We start from the raw sequence: 21,071 nt of genomic DNA, 5'->3' as shown, positions 1-21,071 counted from the left end.
AAATCACATCACAACCATTTATCCGTTATCTGGGAGTGATGCTGGATGCACGACTCAACTTCAAACAGCAGGTGGAACATGTCAGTGCCAAAGCGTCAGTAGTGAGGGCTAGTCTCGCACGGCTGATGCCTAACATCGGAGGCCCAATGCAGAGCAGGAGGCTACTATTGTCATCAGTAGTCACATCAGTGCTCACTTACGGAATATCCATTTGGGCTGATGCACTGGAAACCCAAGAATCATGGAGAAAAGCTGGACCAATATACCGACAGAGTGCCCTACGAGTAGCTAGTGCCTTCCGCACTCTATCAGAAGAAGCAGTGTGCGTCATTGCTGGAACCCTACCTCTTAGAGTTCTAGCAGAGGAAAGACGGGCCCTTTACCAACGAAAAAGGTCAACTGCACTGAGCCCGGAAGAACTTAGAATTGAAGAACGGCAAAGAGCATAGGCCGATGGCAACTACAATGGGATGCTGCAGAGAAGGGTAGGTGGACGCACCGTCTCATACCTCGGGTCGACATTTGGCTTAACCGGAATCACGGTGAGGTCAATTACTATCTTACGCAGATGTTGTCGGGACATGGGTGTTTTCGAGAGTATCTACACCGCTTTAAGCACGATGACTCTTCGGAGTGCCCGTCCTGCCCAGGAGCTGCTGAAGACGCGGAGCACGTCTTCTTTGTATGTCCTCGTTTCGATCCACAGCGTGAAGAACTGGAGAGGATCCTGAACCAGAGAATGCAACCAGATTCACTAGTAGAAGCAATGTTGTCATCAGAAGCTGCCTGGAACGCTACCAACACGTTTGCAACAGAAGTCCTTAAAGACTTGCGTTCCACCGAAAGAAAAAGAGCAAATAGCAGAAGATAGAAGGAAGATAGTTAACACCTTAGCCACCAGAAGGAAGAGCAGTAGCTAGATCCTCCCTTCACGAAGTAATGCCTGACGGCGGTTTCCATGAGGGATTAGAGGAAAGAAGGAAAAGGGGTTTAGGGTTTAGTGGGTAGGGGCGTTAGTGTCGAGCTAGTATGACGCTGCGTCGAGTCGCCACATATCCAGGCCAAACAGCTATGCCTAGAATCCGTAAAAAGGATTCCCCACAAAAAAACACACACACACACACACACACACATACACACGTGGGAAGAAGCCAAACTCCCACCGGGCGCGTCACCAGGTGGCGGATAGGGGGGGTCCTAACCGGTCGTAAGATCGGCGGATTGGGGCGAAATAAAATAGCCCTCGCGGACCAAATCAGGCATCGGAGCTGAAGAGTAACAGCCACCGTCCGTGTATCCTTGTGGGTCGGAGAAAGCTCGCTGTTCTTCGGAGCAGAGGGTAAGAGCGAAATAAAATAGCTCTCGCGGTAAAAAACGAAAATTCCCCTTTCGGCAGGAAGGGTTGGTCACACTATCTGACCTATGGTCACGTACGCAAGCGGATACGGTGACGCTGCTCGAAAGAGATGTGCGAAATGATCCTTATAGCGCGGTGTACGTGGTAACTCCCGGCATCTACGTGCCACACCCACGGGAGCAAGAGGAAATCGATGAAGGAAGCAGGTGCAGGGTCGAAGCGGTTGAGATTTCCCGCTTCAATGACCGAAAGCTCTTATAGCAATGGAGGTAGCTGTAAGAGTGATCACCCCTCCACTTCCGGAGGCATCGCGTTCGGAGACGACCTTTTGCTTTGGAGTATCACTCAAAATCATGGAAGAAACGAAAAAACAAGAAAAGGACAGGAGTCTTAGTGGGCCTCACGCCCAAGAAGCAGCGATTACAGCAAGCGCTGAGATGAAGCAGACGCAAGCGCTGGAACGCCTCGAAAAGCTGACCAGCGAACTGCATGAGTTTATCCAATCAAAGGTCAATATCCATAAAGAGGTAAAGGCCAAGGCAATCGGGGTAGTTAACGCCCTTCGAAGGTTTAAAAAACTGGACGAAGAATGGCAGTCACCTCGACGACTCACTCCTCGTCTTACGCCGGAGAAGAGCAGTCAACTTACTGTAGAGATCGAAGAATCAATGGACACCGAAGGCGATGGTGACGGTGAATCTGATGCTAAAGACGAAGGTCATACTTCCAACAAGTCTAACAAGAGGAAGGACCGAAACTCCCCAGATGGAATAGATGGGCGATTGACGAAGAGAAAGGACTTGAAACCAAGTCCTCCGAAAAACGTGATAAAGCAGAACGCTGAAAAAAAAGACGCGACTGATTGAAAAGATGTCCACACAAGGAAAGAGAAACGGAAGCTAGCCAAAGAACAGCTCCCAAAGGAGCCTCCAAAGAAGCCCAGGGCGGAGCCTAAGCGCAAAAAACCGCTCAAATGGATCAGACCCGACGCACTGATCATCCGCCCGGCCGAGAAAGCAAAGTACGCCGAGATTTTGCGTCGCATAAAGAAGGACGTCCCTGATGAGCAGGTTCGCACAACGGTGGACAAGATCAACAAGACCGGAAGCGGGGAGTTGCTGATTACGATTTCGCGGAAGAGCGTGGACAAAGGCCAAGGCCTGCAAACAGACCATCGCAAACATTCTTAAGGAGGAGGCCAAAGTGATCTGCAAAGGGCCACAAGAAGACATTGAGATCCGAGACCTAGATGACACCACAACAAAGGAGGATATTCAGGCTGCCCTGCATACGGTAACCAATTAGAGCCACGAGGAAACCTACCCAATGTTACAAATGCTAGCATTTCGGGCACCACGGATCCCAGTGCAGAAGCAAGACAGATCGATCCAAGCTATGCATCAGATGCGGCCAAGAAGGACACAAGGTTGCAGACTGTAAAAACCCAGCGAAGTGTGTATTATGCGCGGAAAATAAGAGCACAGAGAACGCTGCCCATCACGCCGGCACATACAGGTGCCCGGTATACAAAGAGGCACTCCAGAGAATGACAAGCAAGCAAACATGAGGATATTACAGCTTAACCTCAATCACTGTGAGGCCGCGCATGACCTGCTCGTGCAGACCGTGCGTGAATTAGAGCTTGATTTAGTAATAATAGCAGAGCCATACAGACACCTGAATAACCAACCTTGGGAAACTGACAGCACCACCAAGGCTGTCATCTGATCCTGTGGCAAACTTCCCTTCCAGAGCATAGTGAGCAATGATAGCATCGGCTTTGTAGCAGCGTCTATTAACGACTTCCGTTTTTATAGTTGCTATGCACCACCTAGCCTTTCCATTGCCGACTTTACTGACTTCCTGGATCGACTGACCGAAGACGCAAAGCAATACTACCCAGTAGCTATAGCAGGGGACTTCAATTCCTGGGCGGTAGACTGGGGTAGCAAGCAGACTAATGCGCGAGGCAAGGCACTACGTGAAGCAATGGCCTCACTGGACGTGGTCCTTCTCAACATCGGTGAGACACCAACATATACTAAGGGAGAGGCTAGTTCGATAATAGAACTCACATTCGTCAGCAGCAGCTTATTGAAAGGAAACTATTCTTGGGAAGTCTTAAACACCTACATCGCCAGCGACCACAGTGCAATACTTTGGGAAATATCGGCTGGCCGGAACCCTCAAAGAGCAACTAGACAAACTAATGCAGCTGGATGGGAAGTGAAAGACTTTGACTCGGAAGCTTTGGTAGTAGCCTTAGACAGTGACTCGACCATCATTACAGGAAATGCTGTAGAGAAGACGAAGGACTTAATGACGAGAATTGCCCAGGCGTGTGACACCTGCATGCCCCGTAAGCGTGGCATCAATAAAAGACCATCGGTACACTGGTGGAATGATCAGATTAACGCCCTTCGCACAGCCCGTCACAAAAAGAGAAGATTATCACAGCGTGGCCACCGACGACCTAACTCTGCGGAGCTGGTCGCAGAATACAAAAAGGCCCGTTGAGAACTGAACAAGGCCATCAAAGATAACAAAAGACGCTGTTGGAAGGAACTCGTCGATGAGGTAGAAAAGAACCCATGGGGCAGACCGTATAGGGTGCTCATGACCCACCTGAAGCGCCAGCCAATGCCATCACATACGTGTCCACAGCTCTTGGAAAGAATAGTTTCTACGCTGTTTCCTCAACAAAGTAAGTTCGGCTATTCTTCATTGTCAGTAAATCGAGAAGACATTCCACCTGTCACAGAAGAGGAACTGATGGAGGCGTCCAACCGAGTAGGGAGTAATAAGGCGCCGGGATTAGATGGAATCCCGAGTATTGCATTAAAAACAGCTATTAAAGCAGCGCCAAATCTATTCTTAGATACCTACGATTTGTGCCTCAAAGAAGGGATTTTTCCTAGAAGATGGAAACAGCAAAGACTTGTACTTCTCCCTAAAAGGAAGAAGCCACCGGACGAGCCATCATCCTACCGACCACTCTGCATGCTGGATACAGCGGGTAAGATATTAGAGCGTATAATGCACCAACGAATAGAAGCAGTCATCGTATGGTTTCCGGAAAGGACGATCAACGCTGGATGCGATCAACCTGGTGGTCGATACAGCTAAGGAGGCAATCGCTGGAAAGAGATGGGAACGTGGCAGAAAGAAGTCTTGTTTGGTGGCTGCCTTGGATATCAAAAATGCCTTCAATTCCGCTAACTGGGACTGCATCATGCGAGCTCTCGAAGATAAAGAAGTGCCAGGATACCTGCGCAGAATGGTAGCAAACTACTTTACAGACAGAGTCCTCAAATATGACACGAAAAACGGTCCAAGGGAGTCTCCTGAGAGTTGCATTACCATCAGAGGTGAAACTTGTTGCATATGCCGATGATGTAGCGGTAGTGATTGTCGCGAAACACTTGGAAGAGATCAATCTGGCTTTCGATATCACATTTAGCCGGATTAACCTATGGATGGAGATGATGAAGTTGGAGTTAGCCAAGCACAAAACTGAAGCTGTGCTCATCACCAGCAGAAAGATCGTAGAAAACATCAAGCTGAATGTCGGCGAGCAGGAGATCGCATCGCAACCATTTATCCGATATATGGGGGTGACGCTGGATGCCCAACTGAACTTTAAGCAACAGGTCGAACACGTAAGTGCTAAAGCATCAGCGGTGGTAACTAGCCTATCAAGACTGATGCCGAATGTTGGAGGCCCGAAGCCGAGCAGGAGACTATTGCTGTCGTCAGTAGTCACATCAGTGCTCACATATGGAATATCCGTTTGGGCAGACGCGCTGGAGACCCAAGAATCATGGAGGAAAGCCGGACCGGTCTACCGATTAAGTGCACTGAGAGTTTCAAGCGCCTTCCGCACAATATCCGAGGAGGCAGTGTGCGTCATTTCTGGAACTCTGCCTTTTAGAGTCCTAGCTGAGGAAAGACGGAACCTATACCACCGAAAGAGGTCATCTACACTGAGCGCTGAAGAACTGAGAACTGAAGAGCGACAACATAGTATATCAAGATGACAACAACTATGGGATGCTGCGGAGAAGGGATGATGGACTCATCGACTTATACCAAGGATTGACGTTTGGCTTAAACGGAATTACGGCGAGGCCAACTACTATCTGACCCAGATGTTGTCAGGACACGGCTGTTTCCGGGAGTATCTTCATCGCTTTAAGCACGATAATTCCCCAGAGTGTCCGTCTTGCCCAAGAGTTGCTGAAAATGCGGAGCACGTTTTCTTTGAGTGCCCTCGTTTTAACCCACAGCGTGATGAGTTAGAGAAGATCCTGAACAAGAAAATCACACCAGAGTCAATAGTAGAAGAAATGCTGTCATCCGAAGCTGCCTGGAACGCCACAAGTACGTTTACCACCGAAGTGCTTACAGAGCTGCGTTCCATTGAAAGAAAAAGGGCAAATGACAGAAACTAGAAGGAAGGAAAAATAACACCTTAGCCACCAGAAGGAATAGCAGTAGCTAGATCCTCCCCTCACGAAGTAATGCCTGACGGCGGTTTCCATAAGGGATTAGAGGAAAGAAGAAAAGGGGTTTAGGGTTTAGTGGGTAGGGGCGTTAGCGTCGAGTTTTAGTATGACGCTGCGTCGAGTCGCCACATATCCAGGCCGAACAGCCCCCCTCCTAAGTTAAAAAAAAAAAAAAAAAAACACACACACACACAGACATAAATACCTACATACAGACAGACACGGTGACATCAGCGCGGAAATAGTCAGGAAATCTTCCTCGGACCTCAAAACGTCGAGATCTGATGAAAACTCGATTTTCGAAAAACGGGGTGAAAACAATAACTTCCCGATTTTTGAAAATTTTCAATTTTCTTAACGGGAAGTTAAAAATTAGTTATCCAAATAAGGATAATGTAAAATTTCAATAATAATAAAGGTAGTATTGTAAAAATTTAGTTACTGTAAGCAACGCTATTCTTATTGCCGAGGCTGACGACTGTCGAGTATCGTGAGGCCCGAGATCTGTGACGTAAGGTCTTACTCCCAGCCCGTGACAAGACTCGCCCCCACTCAACGAGGGTTGAGAGGACTACGAGAGAGATTGTTAGGGACATTCCGACGCCACCCTTCATGAGGACCTCACGCGATGGGTCCTAGTACAACGTCACCCAGTCATTGTCATCCCTTAATTATATTGGCTTTCATTAACTGTCTCATTCCGTAGTCATTGTCGGGTTATTACTTGTAGATGTATAAATAAATATGAGTGGTATACAAAATATAAACCTCGAGTCTTACATTACCAAAAAAATTGGAATTATTTTAAAAAAGATAAGCATAAAATTATAAAATTTAAAAATAAGATATCCATGAAATTAGACAAATCATAAAATAACCAAGTGCAATGACAGATATTTAAAAAAATGGAGAAGAATAAATTCAGACAAGTCAATAAAAAGGCAATTGAAAATTTAGAAATATAAAAAAATTGACAGTTTTAATTATTCGTAAACTTAAAAAATGGACATCTCTAAATATAGACCAGTAAATTTAGATATCTTTAATTTTGGACATCTCTAAATATTTATAAATATAAATTCTTACAATTTATAACAAAGACGATTAAAAACATAGTAATCGTACAAAAAAAAAATAAGCGCTAAGAAATATAAAATACAAAAGATAACTAAAAATTAATTATAATTTTCCTGTGACCGCTGTTCCAGGAAGTTATAAAGTTATTTGCGATCGATTGTCCAGTAATTTTTAAATCACACCAAGATTTTGCTTTTAATGTTAGTAAAAAATATTTTCGAGGACCCGGAACTGCCATCAGCTCCTGTGACCGCTGCTCCAGGAAGTTGTACTGATACTTGCGACCGATAATCTTGTAATTTTTAAAACACACCAAGATTTTGCTTTTAATCTTAGTAAAAAATATTTTCGTATATTATAATCACAAGAAGTGCAAAATGACGTTTATCATTACGTTTAAATAATTATTAAATAAAAAATTTGTTACATATCCTATGAGATGTTTTGGTCTGCTCTGCTCCTGCCTAATATTGAAATCATTATATATTTTATTATTTAAATAAATGTGATGCTATAATGAGATTCGGTTAAATCTTTAAATTATGACTATCAGAATATATTATAAAATCAGCCATATTAAAGCAAATTTTAAGGGAGTTGGGAAAGAACGGATAGGGGAAAGGGGGGGACCTACTCAGTGGGAATTTTTTCCGTAATTGAAAAAATAATAATTTCTAAATTATATTTATGATAAACTGATTTAATAGGTTATGTACTTCACAGAGTTATTTTTATCTAAGGCAGCATCACAGCAGACAGAAACTGATATCACTAAAGCCAAGCGGAATTGAGCGTGGTTAGTAGGTGGATGAGTGACCGCTGGTGTTACATACGTACAATTATATGTAAACATTTTTTTTTGTATTTTAATTCATTACAGAGAATTGCGTATGGCTCTATGAAATGCTATATTAATAAAACTAAGCAAAATAATTAATTAGAAGTAATGATGGGCTTTCAGATCTGACCATGTCTGTTCAGGTCAATTCATGCGTGATCAGGCATGGTAGTGTAATTAATAAGTCTTGACTAAAAAAATTTTATTGAATTATTTAATAATGCCAACAATATATATTCATATAGTATTTAATCCTTTAATCTATATAATAGACACTGATTATCTTAATTCTACACCGTAAAAAATATTGGTGTAAAAATGGACCCGGAGCACTTTACACGGCCGAGTAGTATGAAATAACGGTGTAAAATTTTCCCGATGTAAACTACTATTTTTTACACCATTGTGTGTTACTCGATATATTTTTGTTTAATGAGCTACAAATCATCATTGAATATTTTCAATTGCTTAATTTTTATTCTGAATTAATATAACTATATTAATATTATTTATGTATTAAATAGGTTGTTGAACTTTCAAATATTTCTATTATTATTTATCTTAATTATATTATATATTTTTGTGAATAATTTAACAATGTACACGCTGAGGAGTTTATGGTAATAATTACCATCATTCATTTTTAATGATCACAATTTCTAATGATAATTTAAATATTATTTCACTTTCATGTTATTGGTTAAAATTTTGCAATAATAACTATGACCATCACGATAGTAATGATTGTTATGATATGATATTAATTATCTTTATCTATAAATATCATGTATATGGGTCATTCCATGTCAAATCGACAAATAGTTGGAATCGATCCCTTTCAATTTGGACAGATTTTGGTCAGAAGTTTTCTTTTATCATATAACGAAGTTCTGCCAAAGGAAAAAAAATAAAAAATTTTTTTTCAAAAGATATGCAAATTCAAAATTTCGCAATTTTTCCAGGTTTTCAATTTTGTTTTTGTAATATCTCGAACGCTATTATAGATACAGGAATGGCCTTGCGTTTGTTTAAAAGAAAATATTTAGGGCTATTGAAAGAAAAAATATTTTGGAAAAAAATTGTAAAAAATGCCAAACTTGTCAAATTTTGAATTTTTGAAAATCGTTAAAAATGACGTTCGAAGTTAAAATTTTGGCTCAATTTTTTTTGTTGAATACCTTGTAAGGTAAAAGCCCCAATAGATGATCGTGAACCAGTAAATGATCACTCCATGCGTGTATTTGTATATCTATATTTGTGAATAAAGATATACAAATACATGGAGTGATCATATACTGGTACGTGAACATCTATTGGGGCTTTTACTTTACTGATCTTAAAAGATCCTGAAATTTTTAGAAGGGTGTTTTTTTTTTCAAAAATATGAATTTTGGAATTTCCAAAAAAAATTATTTTTCGTTTTTTGCACTTTTTAATTAAGGTAAATTTATGCAGATACATAGTATTGTTATTTTGAGCATTAAAAAATTAAATGCATGACGTGGAAATGTTAAATAATAAATTAATTTCAACTTTTTTCTATTTTTTGGACATAATAATCAGGTAAAAAAAAGTCCTGAAGCATATTTGTTATAACATTATTAGTTTATGAGATATAAGCATTGTTAGAAATACAAAATGCAAATTTTTATAAATAAATGCGTAGAGTTAGAGAACTAAAAGAGATAAACGTTAGTTTTAAACTTTATAAGAAAGGTTAACTCATACTCTACAAAACCGACTTGAAGGTTGAAATCTGTATCTGCAATAGTTCCAAAGTTACAGCAATTTGTTTGTTGACAAATCGAGTCAGAGCTTGGACTTTGTCGTGCTTCAAAATCCAAATGTTTTTGAAAAAATCGAAAAAAATTTTTTTTGTCATATTGTTGTAGGTTGCTGGTTTTGTAATTTTTTTATCTTCTAGAAAAAAATTAAAATAGAAAAAAAAATTGTTTATAACAAATTCTTAACTAAATAAATTAATAAATTGTTGACAAAAAAAAAATTTTTTTTGCCATTATTTTTAGAAATGAAAATAATGATTTAAAAAAAAAAATAATTCCTTAATCATTTATTTAAACAATCAAAATATGAAAAAAACGATTATAAACAATAAGATATTGTTTTTAAAAAAAATTTTTTATTTTAAAAATCATAATTTTCTTACGCTAACAATGTGGTGAAAAAGAATTTTTCAAAAATATTTAATTAATTAATTTGTTTATAAAAAATTTATAAACAAATGGTATAAAAAAATTTTTAAAATAATCATTTGATGCTAACAAGAATATAAAATCAGTTATAACTTAAAATTAAAAAAAAAAAATTATTTAACATACATTATTTAAATTTTTAATTTTTATGTTACCTCAAAAATTAATAATTAATGAAATAATAATATTTTATAAACTTTTATAACGCCATCTTGTTGAGTAAGTTCATAAAAAGGGCTCCAAGAAACAAAAAATTTATAGATTAATTATTTAAACTTTTATACCGCCATTTATAATAACACAAACTCGTAAAAAAAATGTTAATTAACAATTGAATAACTTTTTGAAAAATGGTGATACAACTTTTATTACTGCGGAATCATATTCTTTGAAGTATCTAGATGACATCAGAATTTTTTAAAATTTTTTAATTAATATTTAATTGCATAAAAAAATTATTAAAAAACTACGCTCACTAGAGTGGCGGCGCGCGCGTGCCAAAACTGCCGCGCAAGAGCCGATTTTCAACGCTTAATTAAAATTATAAACATTGGAGCTACAACTCCGGGAGTCGAGAACTTTTTTACTACAATTTTCTGCTCTTTCAGAATCTTTTTTAATATTTGAGCTATCATTTATACTTTTTGAGATTTTGCCAAAAAAGCTGGACGGCTAATTTTTTTAACGGTTTTTTGTTAATAACAATTGTAATATTCTTTTTCTCAAAAAATCCAAAAAACTCCTTTTTCGAGACGCCATTCCAGATCGTTTAAGCCATCAACCATATTTTTAGGAGACTTGGAAATATTTTTCGCAAGAAATCAACTTCTCGACTAGACTATTATAGTTTGTCTTGTCAGTAAGTCCTTCGTATGATTCTAAAGATCAGTCGGAAAGTCGTCCTCGTATTCCATCAGATGAAAGTACTGAGTTTGTCCCGGTGCTCCACTTGATAAAAGCCCTTATGATTATCCTGATGAGTAACCTGAAGTACGTCCTTTTTAATTTTTTAATAAGAGTCCTAATTATTATCCTGATAGACAGCTTGGAGTTTGTCCTGGTGCTCCAGCTACTAAAAGTACTTATTATTATTCTGATGAGCAACCTGAAGTTTGTCCTTTTTATTTTTTTAATAAAAGTCCTCATTATTATGCTGATAAGCAGCCTGGAGTTTGTCCTGGTGCTCCACTTGATGAAAGTCCTTTTCTGCCCTCCGGCCGGAAAGCGGCAACTTTCTGGCCGCTGCGCTAAACAAAGTTGCCACATTCCGGCTACGTCGAGCAGAAAAATAGTATACACACCTTGACCAGTAAATAAGAAAGCCTCAGATCACATGTTTGTCAACCTCGGCTTCGCCTCGGCTAATAATTACATGTGATTTGAGACTTTTCTTATTTTACTGGCCTAGGTATGTAATATACTATATTATTATCCTGATAAGCAGCCTGGAGTTTTTCATGGTGCTCCACCTGATAAAAGTCCTTATTATTATCCTGATGAGCAACCTGAAGTTTGTCCTTTTTAATTTTTTAATAAAAATCCTCATTATTATCCTGATAAGCAGCCTGGAGTTTGTCCTGGTGCTTCACCTGATAAAAGTCCTTATTATTACCTTAAACAGCAGCCTAGAGTTCATTCTTTTTATTTTTCCGATAAAAGTCCTTATTATTATCCTAATGAGCAGTTTGAAATTTGTCCGCTCAATCGTAAACATCAAATCAATTTATTTTCTCCATTGTCAATTTATTTAATTACTTTCTAGAATTTTAAAATTATTTTTGTAACTAAAAAATTAATTCTATTTTGAAGGTTACATTCGTTTAAATTCTTTGAAATTAGAATTATTTAAAAAAGTAAAAAAACAAAAGTAAAGCTTGAAGTTGGAAGTCACAACGCAGCCAAATTTATTATTTATTGTTTTACTTTTTTTTTTAATGCTAAATCTCGCATCTGATTGGTCAACTAAAATTTTTAATAACTCCAAAACCACTCAAAATTTTCAATCACGACTCAGGAGTTTTCTGCTCAAAATTGTCTCCTCTATCGGAATATTTTCACTGTAAAGGTAATTCTAAATCACCCTGTATATGATTATATATGGGTCATTCCACCAAATAAGAACATTTTTACGGGGCGACCCTCGCGGATTATGTTTAAAATTTATGGAGGTGTTCTCTATAATAAGAAATAAATTCCCTACAAGTTTCAGCCCTTAATATGCAGCGGTTCTGGAGTTATGATTTTTTGAAATTTTGAAAAAAAATTTTTTTTAACTTTTTTATTAATTTTTCTGATGAGGAAAACTTTTTTATTAAAATCCACGAAAAATCTTATCTTGTCGGAAAAATTCTCAGCTTTTGAATGAAAATATCCATTTTATCATAAACACATCAGAAGACCCTTTAAAATCCAATTAAAGTGGAAAAATTGATTTTTCTCGGTGTGCGGTGCAAGGTACATCCAATTTGACTTTTTTTTCTGAAAGATCAGAGTTTTTTACACAAAATATATGGTTTTCACGATGTGTATATTTTTTGTTCAATCACAATTAAATTAAACGTAAAATCTTTATAATTAAAATACTTTTATTTTTGAACTTTTTTCAGATGTTGATACAGTTTTAATAAGTGCATATCCAATTTCATCATTTATCGGTAAAAGTGTGCAATGTCTGTGTACCCTTTATCGTTTTTGATAAAGAATATCGTACGTCTAACACATTTTTTTTGTCTAAATAATCATCATTCGTTATGAAAGTAAAATCAACGCCTGTAAAATTCTTGATTGCTCAGGAATTCAAATCTTGTGGTGCCAGTCTATGGTTTTTATTTTCCATTTGTAATGAAGCTCTAGCAGCATGTCGTTTTACTGGACCTACAAGCCCATCGCATGGTCCTTTGCCATGGGCAGTCGCAAAAAAATGCCACTCAACGATGATTCTAAAGTCAGCATAATATTAACATAAATTAGTAAATGTTTTTTTATTTTTAAATTGCTGAGGTGCTCCATCTGAGAAGTAAAAAATCCTTTCAATAACAGTAAATTTTTCTCTTAAAAAAGAAATCAATTGTTCTTGAAATAAATAAATCAAAACTGTGTCATGTTTAAGGCAATCTGAGATACCAACTAAGCCTAAATGCTTAATAGTATCATTTTTGTTTCAGTAAACCACCATTTGAAATATAGTAGCTTGGTCATTATTCCAATGATAGCCTTGAGTAGCTTCCTGCACAACAAACGCAATTTTCTACCAAGTTAAAAACTACCGCTAATTCACCACTCTTCAAATTTAATTTCGCATTAGGGAAAAACCGACTTTGTATTTTTACTATAAAGTCATGTTTTAAAAATTTCTCAAGTTGCGTCGCTAAGGTATCAATAAAGTCATCGGAATCCGAAATAACGTTTACAATGGTACATCGATTGGTTGATGTCTACATTTTAAATTCAATTTCATTTACATCAAATTCTTTAAACGATGGATGAAAGTAATTAATGATTTCTTCATTGTTTGGACATCTATTACAACTTCTGAAGAAGCACGATTCCGTTGGATTATTACAAATCAATGTATTCAATAAATTTTTATAAATTGATTAAGTTTCCATAATCCAATCAGTATTTCTCGCAAATTTTGGGAAATTACATCCTAAATAAGAAAATGGAATCATAGTTGTAAGCGCCATCTGCATTGTATAAACTCAATTTTTTAACGAGCAGTTTGAAATTTTAAATATTTAACAGAAAATTATTTTACTATCCCGAATAATCGTATAACGCTTAGCCGATATAACGTTTAATTTAATTGTGATTGAACAAAAAATATGCACATCGTGAAAACCATATATTTTGTGTAAAAAACTCTGATCTTTCAGAAAAAAAAGTCAAATTGGATGTACCTTGCACCGCACACCGAGAAAAATCAATTTTTCCACTTTAATTGGATTTTAAAGGGTCTTCTGATGTGTTTATGATAAAATGGATATTTTCATTCAAAAGCTGAGAATTTTTCCGACAAGATAAGATTTTTCGTGGATTTTAATAAAAAAGTTTTCCTCATCAGAAAAATTAATAAAAAGTTAAAAATTTTTTCAAAATTTCAAAAAATCATAACTCCAGAACCGCTGCATATTAAGGGCTGAAACTTGTAGGGAATTTATTTCTTATTATAGAGAACACCTCCATAAATTTTAAACATAATCCGCGAGGGTCGCCCCGTAAAAATGTTCTTATTTGGTGGAATGACCCATATATTATATAATCTATATATAATTAGATCTGATTAGACCTGAGTTATCTAGGTCTATATATGATTATATATAAATCTATATATGATTAGATCTGATTAGACCTCAGTTATCTAGGGCTATATATGATTATATATAAATCTATATATGATTATATCTGATCAGATCTAATTGATATAGGACCATGTATATAATTAAACTTAAAGCTATGTTCATAATTATATCTAATCAAATGTAAATTATTAATTTACATTTATTAATATATAATAATATACAATTAGATGCAGCATTTTTTAATGATTATATGGGTCATTCCACCAAATAAGAACATTTTTACGGGGCGACCCTCGCGGATTATGTTTAAAATTTATGGAGGTGTTCTCTATCATAAGACAAAAATTCTCTGAGAGTTTTAGCTCTTGATACGCAGCGGTCTTGAAGTTATGATTTTTTGAAATTTTGGAAAAAATTTTTTTTCAACTTTTTCGTCAATTTTTCTGATATGAAAAACATTTTTAAACAAAATCGACAAACATTGTATTTTGTAGGAAAAATTCTCAGCTTTTGAATGAAAATATTTATTTTTTCATAAACTCATCAGAAGACCCTTAAAAATCGAATTAAAGTGGAAAAATTGATTTTTTTCGGTGTGCAGCCCAAAATTCTTCAAATTTGAATTTTTTTTTCTGAAAGCTGAGAGTTTTTTACACAAAATATAGCGTTTTACCGATGTGCATATTTTTTGTTTCGTCACAATTAAATTAAATGTTAGATTCACTATGCAGTAATATAATTCAGATTAGTAATATAATTTTCTCTTTAATACTAAAATCATAGTACTCAGAAATTTTGAACCACCTGCTTAAAAGATGAGTCTATACTTCGTCACTTATCATGCAGATGGCGCTCACAACTCCCTCTATTTACTTTCATTTTGTGATTCTTTCTTGAGCGATTTCTTTTCGGATCGTTTGTTCTTAACAAAAATATAATTGCTCAAGTTTTTAAGTAATAGTTATTGCGTTACTTTGATATTTCATCGCCATGAGTAAACGTATACGGTCAGTAAATTGTTGTAATCCATTCAATGAGTCACGTAAGTAACTAATACAGTGCATTTGACCTCTTATGTATAACCTCTACGTAGAACCAATTAAATTAATGGCCTTGTGTTTAATATTGACTTTTGACATCTAATTAAACGAAACTTTTAGATAAAAAAGGAGTTAAAGATTTAAGAAAATTTCTCGACGAAGATCGTTGGAAATTTTCTGACTTAGATGACACTTCAATGTTATGTGTGCGTTGTCGATTCCGTGTCAAAGAATATATTCCGCCGGCATCAGAGGAAGAGGAAATTATTTCAAGTCAAATTAGTGTTGAAAGTCTGAGTATATCAGCTGAAATTTGTACTCAAGGAAGCAGTTTATCTCGAACTGTCAGTAATTTTAGCGACAATCTATGTGATTACAATGATCATTCTTTAGAGCGATTTTTGAAAATTCCTCTTATTGAAAAAGACAGGTAAAAATTTTCTATTGATTAAGTTTTTCATTTACTGAGTGAAAACTTACTTAATTATTTGAGTGAAAACTTACTTAATTATTTTTCTATGCGTTTAATTTAAGGTTATATTCTGAAAAAAATTATGGAGTAAAAAAACTTGATGAGAGCTATGCTGCCCTAGAGAATAAGTTCCAATCACAATTTGGAATAGTACCTGAATCTACCTACAGAAAGATTAATCAAGATCATTGTTCCATGATAGCTAAAGTGAAGAAATTATATAACGCTGAAAGTGACAAGTAAATTTTTTTAACAATCGATCATTTTAAAATATCTTCATTTTTTCATATTAATACGATCGATCGTTTGCTTTACAGATCAATAAAAAAGAAGCTGCTTTCAATTTTACCCGACAGTTGGGAAGTCAGTCGTATAGCATCTGAATTTAACTGTTCTCGAAAAATGATACTGAATCTTAAAAATGATATCAGTGAATCTGAGAATGTTGATTTAGACTCTGGTGAAATGACTACTAATACTTTGAATCCCACAAAAGTTCCAGGCAATCAGCCGCTTAAGTTAGATGTAAAAAAACTTGTCATTGATTTTTATGAAAGCGAAGAAAACTCAAAACAATTAGCGGGCATGAAAGATTTTAAATCTGTGAAGGATTGTGATGGAAATCGAACTAGGGTACAAAAAAAGTTGATTCTTTGTAATTTAAAAGAATTGTACCAAAGCTTCAAAGCGCAATATAATTCAGTGGCAATCGGATTTTCTAAATTCGCTAGTTTGAGGCCTACTTATTGTATTCTTGCTGGAAGTAGTGGTACACATGTCGTATGTGTTTGTACTATTCATCAAAATGTAAAATTGATATTAGAAAGTACTTGTGTATTTGACATTCTCTATAATTGTACTAAAACTAGTTATTAATCTTATTACATTTATTCCAATTAGGATGTAATTTTACAAAATTTGCAAAACACACCGATTGGGTTGTAGAATCTTAGCCAATTTACAAAAATTTATTAAATAAATTAGTTTGTAACAATCTAAAAGAATCGTGCTTTTCCAGAATGTGCAATAGTTGTTCAAATAATGAAGAAATCGCTGATTATTTTCGTATGTCGTTTAATGAATCTGATGTTAATGAAATCCAATATAAAATGTGGACATAAACAGACCGTTGTTCTATTGTGAATGTTACTTCAGATTCCTTTTCATTCAAAATCTGAGACCCATATATAATAAATATTTTGTTAAGTGAATTTGTTTCACTTGCAATGTCATATGATATGAAGATTGCTTATAAACAAAAATCATCTTTATAACTTATTTCCATTAATTATATTACATTATAATAACGTTTATTGTAACATACCGAATTCTATCACAGCTCATAATTATCTTTTAAATTTTTAAATATTAAAAACGTTAATTTATTTAGTGATTTGAATTATTATCATGTGTTACAGGTTTATGTATTCCAGCTGTCGGGTTATAAAAAATGTCAAAAGAAAATTGCTATTTTTGCTTTTGATTTTAAATAAATATTTGTTAACTGTTAACAAATATTTATTAACATTTAATAAATAATTTATTAACTGGTAATAAATATATATTAAATCCCATGATGTTAAAAAATCACTTATTAACAGTTAATAAAGCTCATTAAATATAAACAAATCCTTCTATCAATATCAGTGTAACTATACGGAAATCATATATAATTATATATGAATTATATATGCATTTTGTGATTACTATAAAACATTCTCTGTTTTTATCTCAAAATCTGCTACTCCAATGATTAATAATATTTTAAACTATAGTATTTTGTGGATGAAATAATGGAACTGTATTAATTAAATTACTTTATAAAAATTGATTATGTATTCGATTTGCATTAATTGTAGTTATTTCAAACTTAGCTCTTCGAGTAAGTCTCGTAGGTAAACAGGTAGCGTGTTAGTCTTGAAAGCGTCAGGTCCCCGGTTCGGTCCCTGCTCACTCTGAATTTTTTTTATTTTCGTAGAAAGATTTATATATAATTATATATGATTAGATCTGGCCAATTTTCAGATCTAATTATATATAAGTGATTATATATAACTATATATGATTAGGCAAATTCATTTTTTCCCGGGTATTATACGGTACTGCCATCTCAATCCTATACACGTAGTAGAAATTAATTTTTTTATTGTAAATTAATTTTTGTCATCTCTTCTTAGCACAGTTTATGTCTTTTTGGGATGACTTTTTTAAAAATTAACAATTTAAGTTAATGTAGACTAACTGAAAGTGAAAAGAACAACTTGAAAAAATATTGAGATTGGACCAAGCTGGGAATCGAACCCAGATCTCCTCGAATACATTCTCCGCGAATCATCTTAATATTATAATACAATGATTAGTCAATATTATAAAAATTATAATATTAATGGTAATGATCACCATCATGCCAAAAATTGAAATTTTACCATGATTTGATGATATTTTTCACCACAGAAATTTCTCAGCGTGTAGAGTCAATATTTAATTTTTGAACGCAATATTTAATTCACTCCCTCTAAATTTAACACGGTTTTCGGTGTAATTTTCACACGAAAATTTTTACACCAACTCATTTCGACTACACCGGGGCCAACAAACTTTTTACAGTGTACAATTGAGTAATAGCCCATTAAAAAATAAATGACAATTAATTTTTAGATTAATAATTCTTATCAGTATTTTTTGGAATTGAAATTCTAGTGAATCTGAATTGTAGCTAAGTATAAAATGCTTGCCAATATTTCCGATAAGATGACAAGTAATAATTACGGATTGATTTTTATCAGACATCTGTCAATTATCTTCTATTTCTTCGTTCATTTGGCGTAAAATTGTAAAGTATGATAGCGAAGTATTAAACACCTATGCGGAAATTTTTATAAGTATAAAAATAAAGCAATTAATATAATATAATAATTAATAATAAAACATAATTTACTGAAGTAAATGTTTCCAGAGACACAGGTACAAATTTTCCAACAGTCAGAACACAAGGTCTCCTGGATCTCGCAATAATAATCAACAAAGCTTGTCTGTAAGACTTTCCATACTTGGACCAGCTCAAATTATACCAGTACGCTCGATAAGCAGCTTCAGCGACTTCTAGACTCTCGACGATGATCTCATGACATGACCAGGAGTATAAAAGGAGTTGGCTGATGGATCCACTTAGAAAAACTATACTCAGCATCGTTCGAAGAATTGAATTGTCGACTCCCTGAAAATCTGTTCGTAAGTAAATATAATAATTATTATAATAAATGATTTATTTAAATAGTTTAAATAATTAGCTTAAAACTTACCAATAAAATTTGAAATCCAGAGAAACAGATCTGCAATACGCTGCCCAGTGTTTGGACCAACATTATTTGGCAGTATAGATTTTCTATTCTTTCAATATACAGGATGAGTAGTTGATGTAGTTCGATGCACTTCTGAAGGTTAGTATACGATTCTTCAACAATTAATTTTATTTGTTTAATTGATTCTATTTTTTCAATATTTTTAGTTTGACAAGCTGTTTCCAATCTTCGTTGCAGTATTTTGAACTGTCCAGTAACGTAAAGGTTTATTGTGAATAAAAATGTTGCGAATGTTGTTGCACAGATACAAACACTCAATGTTGCTGCTGACTGTTAATTTTTATCAACTTATTCAAACAAGTTAAAGATATTTTTCGAAAGACTATGATTCATTTACCAATTTATCTTAATAACTTACTTGTAAGGTAAAACATATTTCATAATAAGGCGTTTCTTTAAATGGAAAAAATGTAAACCATAAATTAAAAGGTAAACTTCTTTCAGAAGTATTTTTTCCATAGGATTCTATTGTAAATAAATAAATAAAAGTTATAGAATTATTTTAAAAATAAATTACTCTAAAGAAATTTACCGATTATTGGAATACTCAAATATTCCCAAGCAATAAGTTGTAGTATAATAATATAAACGACTATTATCTTGATACTTTTATTGTTACAACTATCCAAAATTCTACGCTCTGAATCGTTGTATGTGATGCTCCAAAATGTGCGATATGTGTAGTCATTAAAAGCCAGCACTTCACTTCGGTTGATAACAAATTTTGTCAACTTGAATAGCTCGATAATTACAGTAATTGTACAAGGTGCTGTGTAAGAAATAGCCTACAAGATTGTAAATAACTAGACAAAAATGTGATAGATCATTTTGGTAAAAACTTACGTGTAAGTCACCTAAACAATGATAACAGTCGAATCCTTCAACAATAAGTGCAATTATTGTTGTTGCAATAGTGTAACTCAGAATAATATTTGAAATAATTTTGTCTCGAGGATTTTCCGACGTCCACATACCGATTCCGGTCATACAAAAACGCGTGATTTTAATTGACGCGTGGTGGCTTATAGTCGTCTTATCCATTACAAAAAGTGCAATGACCAGATGACACGGAGGCTAAGAAAGACGAAAGTTACTTAGATCAAAGAAGTTTTTGCTTCAGTTCTTTCAAACTATTAATTTAAATTTACTTAAACTTCCTTGCCTTCGCTCGATATCATTCTCTGTCATTAAAGTAAGTAGTAGGCGAAATAATTTTTAATATTCCAAGAAATTTGGTCTTTATAAAATTTAATAAAAGAGAATTTTTTATCACAGAAGTCTTTAAATTACTTGAAAAATTATAGAAAGCTTTCATAAGAGGGGAAACAACTAAACATTACCGTGAATAATTAATGTTGCGCAACATTTTGCGCAGATCCTCGTAGTAGTCTTTGCTCAGTGATAGCCATCAGTTCAATTTTATCGTTAAATAAACAGTAAACTTATTGGTTGAAAAGTTCGTCGAAGTTTTGTATTTATCCAATTCATATTTATGTACATGGGTCATTCCATATCAAATCAACCAATAGTTAGAATCACACCCATTCCCCATTCGATTTGGACAAATTTTGGTCAGAAGTTTTCTTTTATCATATAACAAAGTTCTGCGGAAGGAAAAAAAATTTTTTTCAAAAGATATGCAAATTCAAAATTTCGCAATTTCTCCAGTTTTTCAATTTCATTTTTGTAATATCTCGAACGCTATTATAGATACAGAAATGGCCTTTCGTTTGTTTGAAAGGGGACACTAGATGCTATTGAAAAAAAAATAAGTTGGAAAAAATTTTGAAAAATGTCAAATTTTTGATTTATGGAAATCGTCAAAAATGACAATCAACATTAAAATTTTGGCTCAATTTTTTTTATATAATACCTTGTACTGATCTTAAAAGATCCTGAAATTCTT

At 34.6% G+C, this 21,071-nt stretch overlaps 2 protein-coding genes across 2 annotated transcripts; one reads left to right on the top strand and one right to left on the bottom strand.

The window, feature by feature from the left end:
- The first annotated feature begins 15,030 nt into the window (after positions 1-15,030).
- Positions 15,031-17,036, top strand: LOC123268339. Its single transcript, XM_044733322.1, has 4 exons — positions 15,031-15,333; positions 15,452-15,761; positions 15,866-16,042; positions 16,121-17,036. The coding sequence occupies exons 1-4, from the start codon at positions 15,282-15,284 to the stop codon at positions 16,677-16,679; spliced, it is 1,098 nt and encodes a 365-aa protein (XP_044589257.1). The 5' UTR covers positions 15,031-15,281; the 3' UTR covers positions 16,680-17,036.
- A 1,236-nt stretch (positions 17,037-18,272) lies between these two features.
- LOC123268336 (odorant receptor Or2-like) lies at positions 18,273-20,356 on the bottom strand. The gene is made up of 6 exons (XM_044733318.1): positions 20,009-20,356; positions 19,698-19,950; positions 19,524-19,630; positions 19,106-19,435; positions 18,742-19,020; positions 18,273-18,665 (listed from the first exon to the last, which is right to left on the bottom strand). Exons 1-6 carry the CDS (start codon positions 20,204-20,206, stop codon positions 18,597-18,599), a joined length of 1,236 nt encoding a protein of 411 aa, XP_044589253.1. The 5' UTR covers positions 20,207-20,356; the 3' UTR covers positions 18,273-18,596.
- Between the last annotated feature and the right edge of the window lie 715 nt (positions 20,357-21,071).

Source organism: Cotesia glomerata, linkage group LG7, assembly GCF_020080835.1.
Source record: "Cotesia glomerata isolate CgM1 linkage group LG7, MPM_Cglom_v2.3, whole genome shotgun sequence".
NCBI classification, from domain to species: domain Eukaryota; kingdom Metazoa; phylum Arthropoda; class Insecta; order Hymenoptera; family Braconidae; genus Cotesia; species Cotesia glomerata.
This window is presented reverse-complemented; position numbering and strand designations above follow the sequence as displayed.